The sequence below is a fragment of the Pseudopodoces humilis genome, chromosome 16, assembly GCF_049639895.1.
Source record: "Pseudopodoces humilis isolate 2021_Gansu_Grassland_sample_001 chromosome 16, ASM4963989v1, whole genome shotgun sequence".
NCBI lineage: Eukaryota > Metazoa > Chordata > Aves > Passeriformes > Paridae > Pseudopodoces > Pseudopodoces humilis.
In genome coordinates, this window is record NC_142215.1 from 8,174,089 (window position 1) to 8,194,329 (window position 20,241).

A 20,241-nucleotide genomic window follows, 5' to 3' on the forward strand; every position below is an offset into this window, starting at 1 on the left:
GTCTGAGAACAGAGGGTGGGATCTGATGCTCCTCTGCTCTGGGTTACAGCAGCTGGAGAGGCTCTTCCTCCGCGGAAGGCGCGTAGCACCTGGGAGGTGGGAGCTGTGTGTAAGCAGGGACTGCTCGGGGTTCAGCATGTCTTTCATCCAGGTAGACAAGGACTCAGATTTTCCTCTCCAAAACCTCCCCTATGGGGTTTTCTCCACAAAGGAGGAGGTGAGTAACAGCAAACTTTGTTCTTGGGCTGTTGTAGTTGTTCCAGGGCTGTGAGAGTGCAGAATTCCCAGCAATGGGGGATAAAAGGAAACTTCCCAGCCTGAGATGCTCATGGCTTTCCTGACCCGATGAAAAAGCTGTAGCTGCCACATTGTCTGTTTCCATAGTGGTAACTTTGATTACAGCTTCTTTGAAACTGTGGAAAAGAAATCAGGAGTGTGAGTACGGATGAGAAGTACCTTGGCTAATACGTACAGTAGTTCTTGTGTGGTTTTGATAATTTTTGTGACATCATTAAATCAATGTTTGACCCTTCCACTCCTTATGTAGAAGCACAGCACATTTCACACTCAACTTTTTATGTTTTTAACTCAGTCTTTCATTTTCTTTGTGACTGTAATCACACCATCGCCCTTAAGAGGCCCCATTAACTACTACTCTTGGGGAGTTTTGGTGGTTGCCAAAGCATTAAACCAGGGCATCAAATGTGTGTTTTACCTGTTTTTGCAGCTGACCCATTGTGTTCTATTGGGTGTTTATTTATGCAGTGCTGCATTAAATGTGTGCAAATGTGTCATGTTTAAAGCTAGGCAGAAAGCCTGCAGGTTGAGCCAGCTCCAGGCTTTCTATTTTATGATCACATAAGAAAATGGGGCTCATCCTTTCTGCCAAGGAAGTAGCTCCCAATATCCATGAGAACTGAGCCCAGCTAGGCTGAACCTCACGCCTCTGAGTGCCTGATGGGATGGAGCTTCAGAGATGTGTCCTCCTGGAGAAAGAGAAACAAGCCAAGAGCTGCTTCTCAGAAGGAAAAAAATGGAGAATTGATTTGTTACTGCTTATGGAAACTTCATGATTATCTCCTGGTTTCTGCTGGTTATCCATGTAGGTTTAAAAAAAAAACCCAAAAAGCCAGAAGATTGTGTTTTCTGATGTGGTATTTTCCAAAGATAAAATGAGATGGTGTATTTAATCTATTCCTAGATGTGTGTGCTGTTATCTAACAAGTTTGGATTATTTTTCTGCCTTCCTCAGTAACTTGTCTAAAAAAAAAACTTCACTCAAACCTGATGAAATGACAGGCAAGACTTACAGAAATTATTTAGAAGAATAATGTTCTGATAGTAGCTGAATGTTTTAATGATTTCAGGCTAAAACAATTGGTGTCATTCCTGACTATCCCAGTTACAAATTAACCTGACATGACCTTTAGGTTTTATTCTGTAGGAATGTTTGCTGAATAAATACTTACTACCACATTTGGAATCTTGTTTGGAAGTTAAAGGTTGAAAAATAGGTTTAATAGCATGGATCTTTGAAGATGGCTATTTTGGTGAGCTACTTTTCAGAGTGGCTGTAGTAGTTTGTCTCTGTTTACCCAAAGACACAAATAATGGAGGCTGTGGTGTGTTTTTGCCCCGTGCAGCTGCCGTGGGTCTGTCACCGCTGGCTCCGCAAGCGCCCAGCCCATGAACAAGAGCTTTGTCTCCTGGGCTGCATCTGTCACATTTCCCCATGTGTGGGATGATGATCCTGCAGCAAGGATCCAGCAGGGATCCAGGCTGGGCTCAGCATGCAGGTCCTGGGTTCCTCGTGTGGTGTGAGGACAGGTGATGTAGGGCAGCCTCATCCTTCGAGGCACAGAAATCATGTGCCTAAGCATGATGTGCTCCCTGGTACCACCAGGGGAGTCAGAGCACCCTCAGTCCTCTGGGGAGGAGCTGGGGTGCAGAAATGCCTGTTTCTCCAAAGGCATGACTGCAGGGATGGGATCCATCCTCTGGTAGCCTCTCTGTGCTTCAGTTCCCCGCTTGTGGGAGGAGCAGCAGTGTTTTCCTGATTCACAGGAATTGCAGATGTTTGGGCTTAACATGCAATGCTTATCATTAATGAGGGGTGTTAATGAGCAAGTCAGCCCCTTTCTGGGGGAAAGAGGGGAAAGGAGAGAAACCTCTGCTTGTTGTAATGTCCCCAAAAGATGGGATTGAGGCTCTTTCCCACCCCTCAGGATCAGCTGGGAGTCTGCAGTGATGCTCAGTCCATAGGCTTAATGTTTGTCAGCAGCCAGACTGGCTCTTGATGGCCCCTTGCTGTGGTACCACACCTTTGTCCTGGATGGGTTAAACTCTCTGTGGTCACTGTCTTCCTCTTTGCTCTCTGGGGCATTTTTGGGTACAAGCATAAACTCTTCTCTTCCGCCCTCCTCTTGCTGCTTTGCAGCCTCGGCACAGGCTTGGGGTAGCAATTGGAGACCAGATTTTGGATCTCAGCGTCATTAAACATCTTTTCAATGGACCAGCTCTTGCCAAACACCAGCACGTCTTTGACCAGGTATTTATCAGAGCCTATTCTAATTTCCACACGCATATTAAAAATATTCCATAAGGCACTTTAACAACTTGTGGTGAGATAATGAACATGAACTGGAAATAGCTTGTCAGGCGGGTTCTGGTAGAGCAAAAACCATCAAAGGTTCAAGGAGAGCAGGGGCATCGTGCATCCAAAAGTCATTTTGCAGGAAAGTGTCATCAGCATTTGGCAATGCAGGTGTCTGACACAAAGCCTAAATGTTAATTCACTCCTGCTTGTGCCTTTAACACTCCATGGATGGGATATTAATGACAGGGAATTTTTGTTAACGATAAAGGTGAACACAAACCACCTTTGGCTACAGCTGGTTGAGATATCAAAGCCACCAGGACCTGCAGTGGTGTGTTAGGACGGGGTGATGCAAACATGCAGCAGGTCCTGCTGCAGAGGACTTGTGGGGTGTGAATGGGGCTGTGGGCAGCCATGGGCAGGGTGATCATGGGCCACATAACCCCGGCCATGAGCATCCGACACCGGGATGAGGGTGTGGGACATCTTCCTGCATGTGAGGGATAAACAAAACGTGGTCTTTTCTTTCCCCCACCTCTGTGCCACTGTCAGCCCACCCTGAATGCCTTCATGGGGCTGGGCTGGCCAGCGTGGAGCGAGGCCAGGGCTTTCCTGCAAAAGCTGCTGTCAGCTGGAGAGCCCACCCTGAGGGACAGCACGGAGCTGCGGAGAAGGTGAGGGAGCGGAGAGTGGCTGCAGGCACAGTGAGGTGGCAGCTGTGCCCTGTGTCACCTGGGTGACAGGACACCAGAACCCACAGTCTGACGTGGCCACCTGCCTCCTACGTGGGAATTAACTGGGGTTTGTGCACATTGAGTGCTTCCTTCTCTTAATTACGTAAAGATTAATCTCTGATTAATCCCGTGACTGCCCGCAGATCCAGGGTGTCACCCTCCACCTGGGAACAGCGAGCACCTGGAACACCCTGGGGTGTGTCCAGACCTGCTGCCTCTGTGGGGGCTGAGCGAGGCTGCCCAGGCAGGTGTGGGCTGCTGCTCTGACCACGGCCTCTCCATGGCCTTCCATGGAGACACAGCTTCAAGGGTCTCTGCTTCTCCCACCTCCCCCAGTGCCTCCCTCCCTGCCTGTCACAGCTGGAACAGGCGTGGGGACACCCCCCAGTTTGTCCTCAGCAACCCCTGGACTTTGCTAAAAGTGAGTGTGTGGTCACAAATTGGCCTCAGATTTGGGCCCGCGCTGTGGTGTAGGGGCAGAGGGGGAGAACTCTGTGCTGTGCTGCTGGAAAACCTGTGTGTCCATTAATCCCACACCTCTCATTTGTCCAGAGTGATCTTTTAAGCACCACAAGTGCCTGCCCTGGCAGTGAGCAGGAGTTGTTCCTCCCTGTCCTGCCAGGGGGATTGGGAGGATGAGCAGGAGAGGGGTTGAACTGCTGCTTGCCACGTGCATCTTCCCTGAACAGGGCCAGCAGTTCAAATCGGACACCCCAGGAGCCATGAACTCATCCTTCCCACGCAGCAGAGGCAGTGGTGTCCTGGCTGTGGGCACTGGGGGTTTCTCTGTGCCCCTTGGGACTCCAGCCAGCCCCAGGGCTGCCCCCTCCCCACTCACACCCTGAGGGCTGCTCCTTTTGGTGTAGCCATCCCAGGAACGGCAGCCTGTGCAGCCACCTGCTTTTCTGCCAGGTTTTTTGTTGTTTTTTTTTTTTTTTTTTTGTGAGGCACAAAATTAAGGAAGGAACTGGGAGAGCAAGTCAGCCTCTTCCATGGTGCTTACAGGTGGGAGATCTGAAGGCATCATTTTTCATTTCAGAGCATTTGTACCTCAAGCTTCTGCAACGATGCACCTGCCCGCCCACATCGGTGAGTCCTGCACAGCCCAGGGCTCCTCTCTCTGCCCTTTGCTCCCACACAGAGCAGCTGCTGCATTTCCAGCTTGCTCAGACAGACAGATCGTAGCTGTTGCAGAAAATGGGGTTTGCAGCAGCCACAAGTAGATTATTGTACATAATGAAAGGTTGGTGCTGTCTGTGGCACAAGAATAAAAGCCTGGGGAAGCTCAATAGCAGCCAGAGCAGTCCTGGATGCAATTTCCACTAAATCAGGGATGTCTGGTGGGACATAACTCCTGTCATCAGATTGGCATCACCAAAGGCCTTTGTGACTAGAGCCAGGAAAGAAACGCTTGCTCAGTTTCCAACAATTTCCCTTTTTGCCATCAGAAAATAATTCGGGTGCTGCAAAGTTTCCAAGGCAGATACACCAGCCTCATAAATAAGCAGGAGTTTCCACTCCCAGACCATTACTCTGCATCCCAGATCATTGCCATGGAGCCATGGACTGCTTTGGAATTACTGTATTCTTATAGCTATGTGAGAGTTTCCTGTTTGTGGCAGGAGTTTGTTTTTGGACCCAAACCAACTTGATCCAAGTCACCTGAGGGCATGACCTTCGTGGGGCAGGGATATGAACTTGCCCCTTTTCTGTCCAAGCTCTGTTCTGAGTTGGCCTTTGCCTTCCATGGGGCACAACCCTGGTTTGGGACAAACTCTAGCCTGTCCCAGAGGAACCACGAGGAGTCCCCATAGGTGTAATACCTTCCTGAGAATAGTTTCAGGAATAGTTTCAGTTCATGTCCTGTCAGAAGATTGCAGGCTCCCGGCTCTCCTGAGTGCTGGGAACAGAGCACTGCCGTGCTGTGACCGAGCTGTACCACACAGACACGTCCAGGCATTTAGGATTCCACAGCACTCGGGTGCAGCTCTGTCCTGTGTGTGGTTCTGCTTCTCCCGAGTGGCCGTGTCCTCCTCTGGGCGGCTGGAACCGGGGGATAACCTCCTGCTGGAGCTGCTGGATGTCTTACTGAGCTCGCTAACCAGCACCATGCCAATACCCGCTGGCAGGGGGTGTTTTCCCCGGTCGCCCCGTTGTGCCGCGGATGCGGAGGGCGGGAGCTGTTTGCAGGGATGGCAGCAGAGGGCAGCAGATGTCCTGAGCATCCCCGCCGGGTACCGCCGGCTGCAGGAAACGCTGCGGGATTACTGGGCCCTGGAAGCGGGGCTGCAGCTTCATGTCCTGCGTTTTCCAGCCTCTTCTCTACCGAAGACTAAGAAAAAGAATTTAAAAACCCCATTTTTGTCTGCATAATTTATAGATGAACTGTTAATCACCCCTTTATGCTATTAATGACATCCCCTGAGCGCTCCTGCTGGCTCCTTTTCTGCTCTTTTCATTGCCAGCAGCGCATGATGTGCTTTAGCCCCCTCAGATGAGGGACTTTGCTGCCACTGATCCCCATTTTATGGCTTTTTTCCTCGTGCAGGAGATTACACTGACTTCTATTCTTCTCGCCAACATGCCACAAACGTCGGGATCATGTTCAGGGGGAAGGAGAACGCTCTGATGCCGAACTGGTGGGTGCCTTGGATTATTCTCTAGTGCAGCATTATTTTGCAGGCATATCTGTACATATACGTGATGTTTTAAAGGTCTGAGTAGTTTTTCAGGGTCACACTGGTTTCAGTTCCTAGCAGATGAGAGTCGGTGTTGTCCAGAGTTCAATACCAGAACCAAGCTCCACACGTCCCCAGCCCCAGCTGAATCCACCCTGCCCTTCACTGCAGTGGCCACACCAGTTACTGTGCAGCCCCCTGTTCAAAGACAAACATACCTAAAAAGTTAGGTTTTGCTGAGTGACAAGAAAGCAGGTTTTAAGATCCAAGGAATTAATTGGAGCAGCGGCACAGAAGTGCATTAAGGCTGCAACAGGGCTTTAACTTCCATCCTTATTATCACCTGGAGTAAGGTGCTGAGGTCTGCCCCTGTATCTAGAGCTCCTTCTCCTTGTACCTCACACTCCTGCTGTGCTTCCACCCCCAAAAGCTGCTCTGGCACACAGCTAACCCCAGCATTGTGGTGCTTTCTCAAGGCTGCACTTACCTGTGGGCTATCACGGCCGGGCATCGTCTGTTGTGGTGTCTGGGACGCCCATCCGGAGACCTGTGGGACAAACAAAACCTGACAATGGTGAGTCTCTGGGAGCATTTCAATGTGGATTCTTTTTGCTTTTATTCTTTAATTTTGCTCCACATCACAATAGTGGAGTGGAAGGGTCTGGGATGCCTTGCCTAAAGCCCAGCCTGGGGTCAGGGCAAGAGAAAGCCCTGGTTTAAGTCCATCTTCTGTTCCCTGTTGAGCAGCACAGCTGTTTCTTCTGGCCAATATTCTATTTTCCTAGCTGCCTCCCTGATGTAAAATATTCTTTCTTCTACCCACAGATAAACCTCCAGTGTTTGGTGCTTGTAAACGTCTGGATATCGAGTTAGAAATGGTGAGAGGGTTTTTTTTTTTCTCCTTATGACTTGAAAAAGGTTAAAATAGAAACAGGGAAGAAAGGGTGGGGTTTGGCTTTTTCTAAACTGAATGTCCCATAAGGTCCATTCCTGTGCTCCCCTCTGAGCTGTCTCTGCTGCAGGCAGTAAAGATTTCTGTGGAACAAACCTTTGCTTTGGATGAGGAGCAGGGTGCCTTAGCTCATTGGGATGTTTGCTCAGACAACTCTCAGGCTGGAAAAAGCTCACCTGGCCAAAGCTGAGCACCAGGGGTGCAGTCAGGCAGCAGAACTCTTTTCATCAGCCACCCCAGGCTGTTTCCTGGTCAGCAGTTACCTCTGCACTGCAGGCAGCATCTGTCAATGGACGCTGGGGTTTGGCAAGTCCAGGCTGTCTGCACCTTGTGCTAGAGCAGAGGAAGCCCTGAGTTCTTGGCAGTGGGATTCAAACTCCTGATTGTCCTGCCTGGAAGGTTAAAACCTGTGCTGTGGGTGTTGTAAAAAAACATGGTGGGTTGGCACGTCATGCTGTGGCTTAGTGTGGTCCAGAAGGGAGTGTATCATAGATTTGTATTAAGATTTATGTCATTTTAATGGCTTATATAATTTTTGTATGTTTTATTCCCAATCTTTTCCTTTTAAAAACAAAACAAAAAAAAAGTAGTGGAAGAAGTGTAATATTGATGGAAATGGTTATAAAAATGTAGTGAAATGCTGAGTGCTTTGCCAATCACTGCTATAAGGGGAGATCAGTCCCATAATGTGGGGTTCCTGTGGTGCTGCCATAGTTCTGCTTTCCATCCTGAGTTCTACTGCTGGCTGCTGCAGGAACAGAAGGAAAAACTTCCATATTGTAGACAGAAAGAGACAACTGAGATTTCCTATAAAATCCTCTGCATGAGCAGGCTGTGGATTCCTAAGGGAATGAGTGCAGGCACCCAGTTCATGGCCTACTTTACTTAGTGGGCACATTTCTCCACCTGCCTGTTCTTCCCCACTGTCTCATCAGACTCCAGCCACGTTCAGTATCCCCTTGGATGACTTTAAACTCCTTCCTGTTCACTGTCTGCACCAAGCAGTCCCTTCAGTGGGCAAACCTGTTCTGCATCCGGACTGTAATTAGGAGGGACCATTTTAACTCCTGCATTTTGACAACATCGTGCCCTTGTTTAATGCCTGTCTCTTAGCAACACAGAGCCCTTAAGTAATTCAAGCCTGCCAGCTTCATGGAGGGGAAGAAAAGGGGACTAGGCCATGGGTTTTGTCCAAATGTGTATGGGAAATGGTGCAGAACTCATCCTGTCCAGCTTCTGTTGCTGCTGTAACTCTCTGTGCACTGAAGATTTTTATCTTCAGAAACATAACCAACATGTTGCTTTTTGATTTCAGGCATTCTTTGTAGGTCCTGGAAACAAGTATGGGGAGCCCATTCCCATCAGCAGAGCCCAGGAGCACATCTTTGGGATGGTCCTGATGAACGACTGGAGCGGTAACCGGTGCTGTGGGGATCTGCCTGGAGAGGGGGTTACAGCATCATGGGAAACCCTAGAGAGGGATAATTACATATTTAATGGCAGAATGCTGGTGGCTGAAAACACTGGGTTCTGCTGAAAGGGATGAAAATGAAGTGTTGCCTGTATTTTTCAGTGTCTGTATCAATCCATCTTCGTTCAATTAGTAGAACCAGAAATTGCTGCCTAATGAAGATTTATTTACTTATGAAAGCGCTAATATCAGTCTAAGTTTCTTCTGGGCAGGGATGGAGGAGTCCTAAGAATGGTGATACCAATGATGGTGATTGATTTCAGTGTCAGGAAAAGGAAAAGGATTTGGCAGTCACAAATCCCTCAGTCTCTGCAAAGATTTAGCTTGAAATTCCCCTTATGGCTGGCTAAGATCATTAGCTGGGTATAAAAGGAATAATTAAAGTGGGGGTAAAAATACTAGTTATATGGGGATGATCTGGTTTGTTTTACTTATTGCTGATTTATCATCCTAATCCTGCTGATCTAAGAAAATTGGGTTGAAAATGGATGGGTTTAAATTGGGATTTGGGCACAACAGCTGGAAAAGGCTGGGGATAGCAATTTCAATTCGTGTTACTCTTTCACGGGTCTGATGGATGTGCAATTCCTAGGATATGTTTAACTGCACTGCACTGAATGTTCTCTTCCCAGCCCGTGATATCCAGAAGTGGGAATATGTTCCTCTGGGTCCTTTCCTGAGCAAAAGCCTTGGCACAACCATCTCTCCGTGGGTTGTCACCATGGAAGCTCTCATGCCATTTGTGTTGCCAAACCCTGTCCAGGTCAGCAAGAGAAAAGGTTGAAATAAAGGAAAAGGCATTGCTAGAAAAATGTCAGCAGAGCTGGAAGGTCCCATCAGTAGAAATCACTGAGCTGCATCCATGCCAAGGATTGTCTCCATGGAATTTACAGATGTGATTCTGCTTCTGGGCAAATGAAAGCAACCAGGGCCCTCTGACTTCAAGTGCTCATTGATGTCACTGGCCCTGGCACATGTTGTGCTCTCATCCTGCTTGAGCAGGGCAGAAAAATCATCTTTAAAACACTTGGAAAATAAACTAATCAGAGCTTCTTCAGGGTCTTTGGGAGCACTTAGCATCCAGTAAGTGGTGGAGAGAGGGTGGAGTCAAGCCAGAACAGTTTGTTCAAGCATTTCCAGTTGTCTCCATTTTGTAGGTAGTTAAAACTGGAAAAGATAAGAGTCTTGCAGAGGCCTCACCATCTTCTCTGTGTGGGCACAGAGCAAAGGTGTGCGGGCACATTATTTGTGCTGGATTAATATCTATGCTGAAATGATGGGCATGGCTTTTCCAAACCTTGTGAAGAAAAAGGAATTAGATTATATGGATATCATGTCTGTTCAGAAAGATCTTTAAAAGTGTGTGCATGAGACCAAGCAAAGCGAGAACCTGAGCAGTAAGAATGGTGAATGGTTGTGCAGCACAGGCTGGGTACACCAGTACTCACTGGAATGTCTTGTGGATTTTTAAATTTATTTTTGTTTAGACTATGTGTTTTATGTGCTTTTAGGATCCTAAGCCACTGCCCTACCTTCAGGATAAAGAGCCCTACACTTTTGACATCAAGCTCTTTGTTGCTATTAAAGGTATGGCAAAGCTGAGTGGGTTGCAAAGCTGAAGTTGCCAATTAAATATTGTGGCAGCACCGATGTTCAGGCACTTTCTCTGGGCTCTGTGCTCCTTCTTCTCCTGCTTTTCCCAGATTGCTTCTGTCAGAGCAAGAGCAGAACTCCTGTTCCATGCAGCAGTGTGCCAAGCAGGGAATGTCCCCTGTGGTCAGTGTCCCTTGAGGAGTGTTCCTGAGGGGTCTCCTTGCACAGGCAGGGGTCAGCAGGGTATGGAATGAGCAGATCTGGGTGGGTTCCAGATATCCACCCAGCTCAGCCCCCACTTTATGGCCCTGCTGGCCACTAGGTCCAGGTGTTTCTCCCACAGGAGAGCAGAGTAGGAAATGGGCAGCTCGATGCTACTCCAGTGCAAGCCACACACTTGTTTTCTATGAAATCCCAGTGCTTGTAGCAATAGAAAATGTTATTACTGGTTTCTCACTAGGGATTACAGTGATAAAAGAAGCCTCCATTCATCTGTAAAGTAAAAAGACTCCAACATCATTCATCCAAGGCAAACAAATTGCTTCTCACTTTTTTGTCCTTTATTTTCTGCAGGAGAAGGAATGACTACGCCAACTACTATATGTAGATCCAATTTCAAGGTAAGACTCCAGTATCTTTTGTTTATTTGCAATCTTGCTGATGCCATCAGCTCCAGTCCAGGCAATTTCAAACACTGCTTTTTGCATTAGACTCATGGAATAGAATCACAGAATCACTAAGGTTGGAAAAGACCTCCGAGATCATCGAGTCCAAATGTTAACCCAGCACTGCCAAGCCTGTGATTAAACCATGTCCCTCACATCCACACAGCTTTTGAACACTTCCAGGGATGGTGAATCCCTGAGCATTCTGTTCCAGCGCAGCTGAAGATCACATCTGAGTGACTGCATACGAGACAGAGGGAAATTTTCAAAAAAATGAAAATCTTTCAGGTGTTTCCACCTCACAGGGGGGAACCATCACCATCTTCCAATGGTGATACACCACTGGAAACACATGAATGCCTGATGGAGGGGACAGCTCTTTCTGCTGCTCAGGTTGGGGTGCTCAGAGCATCCTTAGCTGTGTGCCCATTTGGCAGGGAGCCACGAGAACAGAGGCCTACAGGAAGAGGGAATTGCCTCTTGCAACACAGCTCTAATTTAGATGCCACTCACTGCTGCCAGCCTGGCTCTGCCCCATCCCCTCTGTGGGCAGCGTGGTGGCTCTGCCTCCACCCACTGATTGAAGCCAGGAGATTTATGTGCCAGCTGCAGCAATTCTCAATCAATTTCATATTCACATTTGGCTCTTTGCATAGTAATTACCTTAATCAGTAAATCAGTAGTCAGCAAATCAGTAATAAGTAGATTTTTCTACAAGGCTGTTAAAATACTGGGTGTAATCATGGAGCCTGGGTCAGCAGTACTGGTCTTAAGGAGGAAGAAGAGGCAAAAATGACATCCAGCTGAAATAAGAAAAATTTTAAGGGGCTAAATTTCATGTTAAAGTGTGGGGTTTATGAATGCCTTAGGCCAGGCCACATGGCTCCATTCTGCACAGCCTCATGGCCCACCAGAGAAGTCTGTCCTTCCTTGTCCTTGCTTTAGCCTCTCCTCCTCCTTCCTCCAGCACATGTACTGGACCATGAAACAGCAGCTGGCTCACCATTCCATCAATGGCTGCAACCTCAGACCTGGGGACCTCCTGGCCTCTGGCACCATCAGTGGACCTGTAAGTGTTGGAACAATCACAGGCACTGCTCAGCAGCCCAAAACCAACAGAGCAGGGCTTGGGGCTAAGCCCTTCTTGATCTGAGCACCACGAAACCATCTGCAGCTCTTTCCCAGGCACGCTGGGGTGCTGCTGTGGCAGCCCCAAATTCACACCAAGGAGTGGATTGATTTGGGTGGGGTTTTTGTTTGGCTGGTTTTTATGTTGTTGAGTTTTGGGGGTTTGATCTCTCCTGTACTTCTTTCCCTAAGAGCTATTTTACAACAGATGCAAATTAACTTCTGTGTGGAAGCATACTCACTATCCATTTACCCTCTATGAAATGCAGCTTTTTATTTCTGAAAGAATGTAAGAGGTGCCTGGGTATAACTTTTAGTTTCTCCAATGAAGTTGTAGCCAGCTTCACAAGCTTTTGCTCCCCTTGAGCTGCAGTTTGGACAGTGGCTGCAATATATGAGCAGCTCTCACTTTCTGAATCACCAAATACAAATCCAGTGTATGCTGTCACAAAGACAGCCTCAGATAAGTTGTTTGCAAGCTGGGATGCCTGTACTTCACTTTTGAGCATTTCTGTGGTGCTTTTTGAATCTCCAGATTATTGTACAGTATTGTACTGCAGAATGACATTAAAGACTCACAAACACCAACTTTGTTCTTCTGAAGAACAAAATGTAAGTAAAAAACTGAAATGTGACTACATAAAAGCACTGGATTTGAAGTCCTTCACTCCTTCACTCCTCCTCTTGTTTCCATTCTTGCTGTGGCAGACCCAGACTGCTTTAACAGGTTGAACTCTGTGTTAAATACAGAAATAACAGCTGTAAGCATCACTGCTAATAGCCAGCAAGAAATTAAAAAGCAAAGTCAGGAAAAGGACCCAATGTATCAATGAATTAAACCAACAGCAAAGCTCTGTTCTGTGAAGGTAACATACTTGTGTGTCTGCTCTCAGCAGCAATAAGCTGGGAAGATACTAAAAAGTAGTTTATTTGTTTATGAACTCTTGCTGCAGGAGCCAGAGAGCTTTGGCTCCATGCTGGAGCTGTCCTGGAATGGAACAAAAGAAATCCCTCTGGGCGGTGGACAGTCTCGTAAATTCCTGCAGGATGGAGATGAAGTAATTTTGACAGGTAATGGCTGGATAACTGCTCTTACACTGCAGCAAGGACACATTTCCACAGGCTGATCCCAGCAGGACAGACAGCTGGTGTGGAGCTGGGCTATTCTGTACATACCTGCCATGCAAGCACAGTTGTTTCCATCCTACCTGTGAGGAGGCTAAAGCAAGTGGATGGAAATTTCCCTGCCATAAATGCTTTCTAGATTAGATTATTTGCTTTGCTAAATCCTTAATGCTTTTGCTTATGCTACTGTGTGAGCACCAAGGAGATGATGGAGGTAGGTTTGCTGGTTTTTATTACATTTTTATTTTTCTTTTACCCATTTTATGGGTAAAATACCCCAGGACTAGGAGCAGTTGATGAATTGTTTCCACCACAGTCCAAGTTTGCATGTGGAGCAGAGCTTGGAAAATGCTAAAAAAAGTTATTTTTCAAATAATATTTCATTTGTAACCTAGATGTATTCGATGAAGTGTGTTGCAAATCAAGTATGTAGGAAACAGCTTGAAGCCTCCTAGAGCTGACCAGCTCCCTTCTGACAAGGGCTCTGCTTGAGAGCTGTTTCATGCTGAGACATGGTTTTAGTTTTCATCTTGATAATCTAAGGATTTTATGAATTAAAATCTACCATGGTGTTTTGTGATTTAAATACCACTCCTACTTCTTTTTAACCCAAAGCCTAGTGCAAAACAAATCTATTTTTCCTTTCCTTTCATCTTTGTGGCTTTGGGGCAGCAAATATTTGGCAAGGACAGCCATGAGAAGTGTTTGTTTCAAGTCTCCAATGTCTTTGTTGTGTGACCTAGTGGGATTCTAGGGAATGTCCTGTGGGATGTTGTGCGTCACCAGCTGAGACCCAGCCAGTGCCACACCTGGCTCTGAGCAGCTCCAGCCTGCTGATGTGAGCAGAGATATCTGCACAGGAACAAATGGCTCAAGCAATGGCAAAAGCCTTCACAGGTGTGACTGAGGGCAGAGAAAACGTGAGTGACAAACACCCAGGCAGCTGCCTCATGCTGTGATGCCAATATGTGCCTGCACACCTGGGCCTGCTCAGTCCAACCAGGACTCCTAGGATTTTTGACAACACAGTTTAAAATTACAATTTTTTTTTCTCTGAAAATATATTTAATAAAATCCAAGATTTTAATTCTGTGAATTAAAAAAACCAAAACAAAACAACAAAGCAATGTATGTATTCCAGCCCCCTGGCAATGACTCCATAGTGGTTTTGGTGGTGCTGCAGCCAGAGCCCCAGTGCCTCCTGCCTGGCAGCCCATCCAATAGCCTTGAAAATAGTGTTTCTGTCAGCTGCTGCCAGGTTGACAGAGGAAGATGCTGAGACAACTGGAGGTTGAGGTGTACTAGAGAGAGTCATGAACTCTCAGGTGATGAACCCGAGGAGTCCTCAGTGCCTCTGATATCCTTCAGCCTCCCAAGAGCCCAGGGACTGCTCATGCTGCAACGTGGAGCCAGCTGACACTGCTCTCCACAGGCTCCCCATATATCCAGGGACACTCCTCCAGCAATTCAAAGTGCCCCTCTGCCCTCCAGAGTCCCCAGTCTCCCTCCAGCAGCTACGCCAGGAGCCCTAAATTAGGGTACAGCAGGGATGATGGACATCCCTGTGGAGTTACATGTCCCTTTTGGCAAGGGGCACCGTGCAGTTTGGGAGCTGCTGGCATGGGGAGCCAGCTCGGGGACAAACGGGACCAGCCCATGAGCCATGCTCCTCATGCCCATGACAATCTGTGTTAACTCATGAAATACTTTGAATCCTGAATGTCTTTAAAGATGGCATGATGGCCTTGCTGCTAAGCTGGGGGAAGGCAGAGGGACAGTCCCATGTTACCTGATCTGCTGGGCTGCTCCCACGAGCACAGTTTGTGGCTGTGGACACCAGGGCGTTGCAAAGAGCCAGGGGCTGCTGGCACAGTTTGGGAGCTGCTCAATTTATTTAGTGATGTATGGCAGGTCCAGGGCCTTAAGGCACCCTTGAGGCAGGGCTGGTGCTATTCCATCCTCTCCCAAGGTGATGCCATTAGCTCTTGCCAAGTGCTCAACACACCATTTCTGGTTTCCTGTTTCAACTTTGTATTCTTACTCCCCATGTGGGACCTATTTCAGAGATCTAACGCATAAAATGAGAGAAATCTATTTCTCCCAAGAAGTGTCTCAGGGAGGGGGCATAGCAGGGGAAGGGCTCCTTGTGGTGCTGGCAGCTGCCTGCAAAAACCTGTTAGGAGCTCCTTGGCACACACAGGGCTCAGGCCAGGGCTGCTGGCAGCACAGGGCTCGCTTTGTTCAGTGTGCTGCTCCTTAGTGCTGCTCTAAATTGTGCCTGGCAGCAGGGAGAACCAAACTGGACTGAAATAATCAGCTGCTCCTCAAGGGAAAGCTGGCAGTGAAGCCTAATGAGTCAAATGGAAGCTGAGCTGAGCCTTACAGTGCCTTACTCCACTACTGCTCAGGGATGAGGATTACCTGGCAGATACCAGGATGTCTGTGGCTTTACACAAGCATTCAGAGACACCCCTACCCTTGGAAAACTTCATTTCAGCCTGGCTCTGAGAGCTGCACTGTGGGTTAGAGCTGGCAGGGGCTCTTTGAGCTGCAGTAACTTTGGCTGCCCTGCAGCCTGAGCCCACCCTTTCTCTTCCTTGGGGGAGATTTCCACTGGGAATTAGGGTCTGTTCTGTTGAGCTCCTTCTTGGCTTCTTGAAGGAAGCTGTTTTTTTATCATGTGCAGGTGATGTATTCCATCAGGAAAATCCATCTCTAACTGTCAAATCAGTCCTTAAAATGCAGCATATGCCACTTGTCTTTCCTTTGATCAGCTTTGGTCAGCTGCTGTAGCAGAAGGCTACAGTAGGTCTCCTCAGCTGTTCTTCCCAGAACAGACTTCTCAGATGGGCCAGAAGGCCCTGGCTGTGTCCCCTGCCCTGCTTTGCTTGCAGCTTTGCTGGTGGCTGCTGTTTGTGGAGCAGCTTGGCTGGCCCGTGGCAGCGAGAGGAGCTGCAGCATCCCTGTCCCAGTGTGGGAGCAGGGAGAGACAGAGCTGTCCCACAGTCAGAGATGCTGTCACAGCCCTGTGAGTCTGCAGCAGCAGCCAGCAGAGCTTCCACACCCTCTTATATAACTGGATTAATGGGAACTTGGAGTCATATGCTGAATTTCTCATGGAACTAAGCCACTTGACTTTAGCAAGTGAAACAGCTCCTGCAAGGGGAGGTCCTGCTGTTTGAGGGGGTTTAATGACTGCCTCTCTGCTGTCAGCATCCTGATATCCCAAGAGCAGTCCTGATGCTGCAGAGAGAGAATCCAGATTTATTTGATTAATTGCAGGGCTGGGCCAGGCAGAGAATCAGTTTGCCAGGTAGATTGATGGTGCTGCAGGTTAGGTTTGAAAACAGAAATATTGCTGGCACATATTGTTTGTTCTTTGATCAATTCACTGGACTTGAATATTGCTGTGTTTAACAGTTTGTACTTCTTTTTTCCTCATATTCCTGGGCTTGAACTCTTCCAGGTGTTCTTCTTTTTTACCTCTCATTGCATATCTGAAATGTTTTCTCTTGGTTTTGGTCTCTTTATGCCTTTATTCACTTTTATCCCTGGCAAAATCCTTCTGTCCTTAGGGAGCAAGCTGTGTGCTGTTTTCTGTCTCCAGGTTACTGCCAGGGCAATGGATTCCGTGTGGGATTTGGCCAGTGCTCAGGAAAAATCCTTCCAGCCCTGTGGAATCCATGAGGACTGGAGTAATGTGACATCCAAGGAGGAACTCCCCTTCCACCTCTACCAGTCATTCTGCTCTAGTCAGATTTATTATTTTTATATGAGTGATTCTAATCTCACTATTTTTAATTATCAATAAATATCTTAAAGGTGAATGTGGCTCTCTGGTGTGATAAGAAAAGGATTTCAACACTAGCTTAAAATTCTAGGAATATGAATGAGATGATTGAAATGGAAAGCAAGATTCTTAACTCTTCTACCATATTAATGTGGGTTTTTTTTTATAATTATAAAAAGAGGCTTTCAAGTAAGCTTAAATATTCAGAGTACTAGGCTGATGATAAGAGCTGAGATTCCATGCTGACTTCCTTTTTCCACAGTGTTAATATGCTGGAGGTGAAATCTTGAAGGCGAGTTGCATATGGATATTAAAACTTGTAGACCTTCCTGAGCAAGAATTACATGACTGTGCCCTAAAATAAATTTCAACAGAGCAATTTGGAAATGTGATAATCAGCACAACAGGCAGGATGCCCCTGCTCCTCCTGCCCTTACACAACCAGAGGCAGCTCTCCTGCCCCAGAAAGAGATTGATTCCAGCCCAGAGATGGGAAACTGTGTTGGGGCACCCCTCAAAAGGTCAAAAGATCACCCTTGTGCCTCCTGCCCTGGTTTAGAGAGGGGAATTCCCCGTTTCTCTCTCACCCTGTGCACCAGCATCCCTGGGGTCAAGGAGGGAAGGGGAATTTCATCACTGGAGTGATCCCCAGGCACTCACTGGTGGCAGTGACACCCTGCCACCCAACAGGGGCTGTGGCCAGAGGACACCAAGCAGGAAAACCCCCTTCCTGCACCCCTAAAAGGCATCTTGTGCCACAGCATCCCCTTGCAGCAGCCAGTAAACAAAGCCACATGCCACTTTCCTCAAGTGTAAAGGGCATCTGCTGTCTCCTGCTGGCCTGCAAATCAATTTAACTCCATGGCCAAGTGCCAAATCACATCAATTAGAGGATATTACCGACTGAAGGAGCTCGAGAGACTGGATAATGAACTGTGTTGTAGTGCAAGGGGAACTTGTTAAATATTTGCTTGGTCCTCAAAGTGAAGAACCTGATGAGGCTGCTGGCTCCATGTGGTGACAGCAGGATGAGCCCATGCTGCTGCTCTTCCAGGCTGTCCCATTGCTGCTCAAAAGCTCTACCAGGTAGTTTTGCTGATGTGGGCCATGAAGGCATTTGATGTCATCCTGGGGAGTGCCTGGAGCTGACCAGGAATGTGAACCTTATGGCCATGCAGAAGAGGAAAATTAATTTGAAATAAAAATTAAAGAAAAAATGTGACAGTGCATATAAATCACTGCTAATGGGGCATGTGCACTGTAATGGGCTCTCTTCTAGCATGCAGCAATAATAGTTCTTTAACGAATGATACTTGGAGGTTCATCCCCAGATCAAGGATGACCTGGCCAGGAAAACACTGGCTCATTGCTGTTTATTAAGGAAAAGCTATTTTGCCTTCGGGCTCTTGGAGCTGAACTAATAGGCAGATATTTATTTAATGTACTCTGACTGGATCATCAATTTATAGATGCTTTGTGCTGTCTTTTGACCTCAAAGGACAATTGTGAGTTGACACCTTCCCTCTTGGATTTAGAAATAACCCATCCAGTTCCTCTGAGCACAGCCTGGCTTTGCTCCTGGCAGCAGCAGGAGGACACACAAAGCATTTATCCAGGAGAGAAATTTCTCTGCAGAAGCAACATCCACGGTGCACCTTGGCATGTCTGATGTTCTGGAAATGCAATGTCTGAGGAGAGACAGAGCTGCTGTGGGACAGTGTGTCATTACTCATCAGCTGTGACCTTGGGGCAAGGCACTGCCAAGAAGGGCTGTGGTGTCAAGGTGCAGGAATACTTAGGGGAACTGTAAGTCCATAGTGCTCTTCCTGAACTTTGAGCAAGGTAAAGACAAGTCCTGTACACACCCAATGAATTCCTCTTCCAAAGAGCCACCTGGATGCTGAAATTCCTGCCAGCAAATGGGAACTGGGCTTGTTGTCTGGTCAGGCAGAAGGTCAGTGGTACTGAGACCCCAAACCCAGCCAGGATGGAGGCCACAGATCCTTCCAAGCTGGCTCGTGCCCAGAGCCAAGCTGCCCGGCCAGCCCCAGCCCTGAGGGAGGGTGGCTTTGCAGTCCTCTGTACACCCTGGGCCGAGCACCCCTGCACTGCCTGGGGATGGGTGCGAGGAGGGAAGGGCCCCCTGCAGCCCCGAGGTGACTGAGCTGAGCTTCTCTAGCCTGGGGACATCTGGAGAAGTTCCAGATTCCCAGAAGGTGGGTAATTTCTGGAAAGAACCTCAGGCACAGCAGGTTTCAGAGGTGAGCTGGACAAAGTCCAAAACCTCTCTCAGGACAGAGCTCAGAGTCATCTGCTGCCTGCTATGTGGATGGGGGCCAAAATGCCAGGAGATGATAAAAAAGGAGACAAATTTTCTGTGTGCCCAAGGCCACTTTCTTCCCCCCCAGAAGAAGGCAGTGAGCTCTTTTTGGGTGGGCACTATGGAGAAGGGGGGCCCATGGCCACGCTGCCCTCACCCAGCACAGAGAGCCCAGAGCTCTGCTGATCCTCATCCCTGGCAGGCTGTGCCAAGGGGAGAGTGAAGGGCACATCTGTGCTGCAATGTGCAGGGCTGCCCACAAAACAGCTTTGGGACCAGCAGCACCCACTGCCTGGGGGGAAAGCAGCCTCTGAACCAAATTTTGGGAAACACAAAGTGTTATGGGCACCTCCTGCTTGCTCCACCTCCCCTGGGGCAGTTGGGACCAGTTTGCACCGTTGTCCTCTAAAATGAAAGTCATGGAGCTTTCTTCTGGTTTGGGGACAAGCTGAACACAGGTGAAAAGACCTCTTGGAACAAGAGTGGGAACAAGAACTGGGTGCTCTCAGTTCAACAGGCTGACTGGTGCTTGGAAAAAAATTATTTCTGAAGTGCCAGTTTCAATTGGGTTGATTGTCTCTACAAAGAGCTTCCCATACACTTCTGGAAGATTTTGTTTCAGTTAGGGTTGAGCATGGCTGTCTCTGCCTCTAGAGGTTACAAATTTTCATTTGATTTAGGTGTATTTTTCTTCGTTTGCTTATAACCTGTCTTTGAACAAAAGTGGAAAAAACCCACAAACAAACGCAGAGCTCCTTTTTCACTGCCCTGTCTCAGGGTTTTTAACCTGTGTGCAGAACAAGAAAATCCTTCTTGGATCTTCAGAAGCCCGGAGGAAAAAAACCAAAACCTTTCTGCTGTGTCAGCCACCTGAGAGGCCCCATTCAGGGTCATGCAACATTGTGTGGGGAGACAGACCCTGCACCCATGACCAGAGGAAATGGAAATGAGTGTCCAAGTGGAAACCACAGCTCTTGTGCTGGCCTGGAGCATCCTTCTCCTGCCTGGTGTTTGTCTCTCAGCAGAAGCCAGCAGTTCCCAGCAGCAATCCATGATGCCAGGGGTGAGTGGTGCCGGGGTGTGGGGTGAGAGCTCCTGGAGGGGTGCAGGAGCTGCTTCTGGGTTGTGCTGCTTTATCACAGAGTGGGCAAAGAGGCAATAAATCATCCTGCCTGAGACTATTCTACCT

At 47.9% G+C, this 20,241-nt stretch overlaps 1 protein-coding gene across 1 annotated transcript; it reads left to right on the forward strand.

Moving 5' to 3' along the window:
• FAH (fumarylacetoacetate hydrolase) lies at nt 1-16,769 on the forward strand. The gene is made up of 14 exons (XM_005521561.3): nt 1-217; nt 2,438-2,548; nt 3,149-3,270; nt 4,370-4,419; nt 5,879-5,969; nt 6,485-6,582; nt 6,834-6,886; nt 8,276-8,375; nt 9,064-9,194; nt 9,943-10,018; nt 10,598-10,644; nt 11,657-11,758; nt 12,771-12,888; nt 16,550-16,769. Exons 1-14 carry the CDS (start codon nt 26-28, stop codon nt 16,627-16,629), a joined length of 1,371 nt encoding a protein of 456 aa, XP_005521618.3. The 5' UTR covers nt 1-25; the 3' UTR covers nt 16,630-16,769.
• Nucleotides 16,770-20,241: the final 3,472 nt, after the last annotated feature.

Coding starts and splice junctions, on each gene's coding strand:
- FAH (XM_005521561.3), top strand. CDS start 26: ATGCTCCTCTGCTCTGGGTTACAGCAGCTGGAGAGGCTCTTCCTCCGC. Junction 4,420..5,878: donor GCACCTGCCCGCCCACATCG/GTGAGTCCTGCA, acceptor TTCCTCGTGCAG/GAGATTACACTGACTTCTAT. Junction 12,889..16,549: donor AGATGAAGTAATTTTGACAG/GTAATGGCTGGA, acceptor TTCTGTCTCCAG/GTTACTGCCAGGGCAATGGA.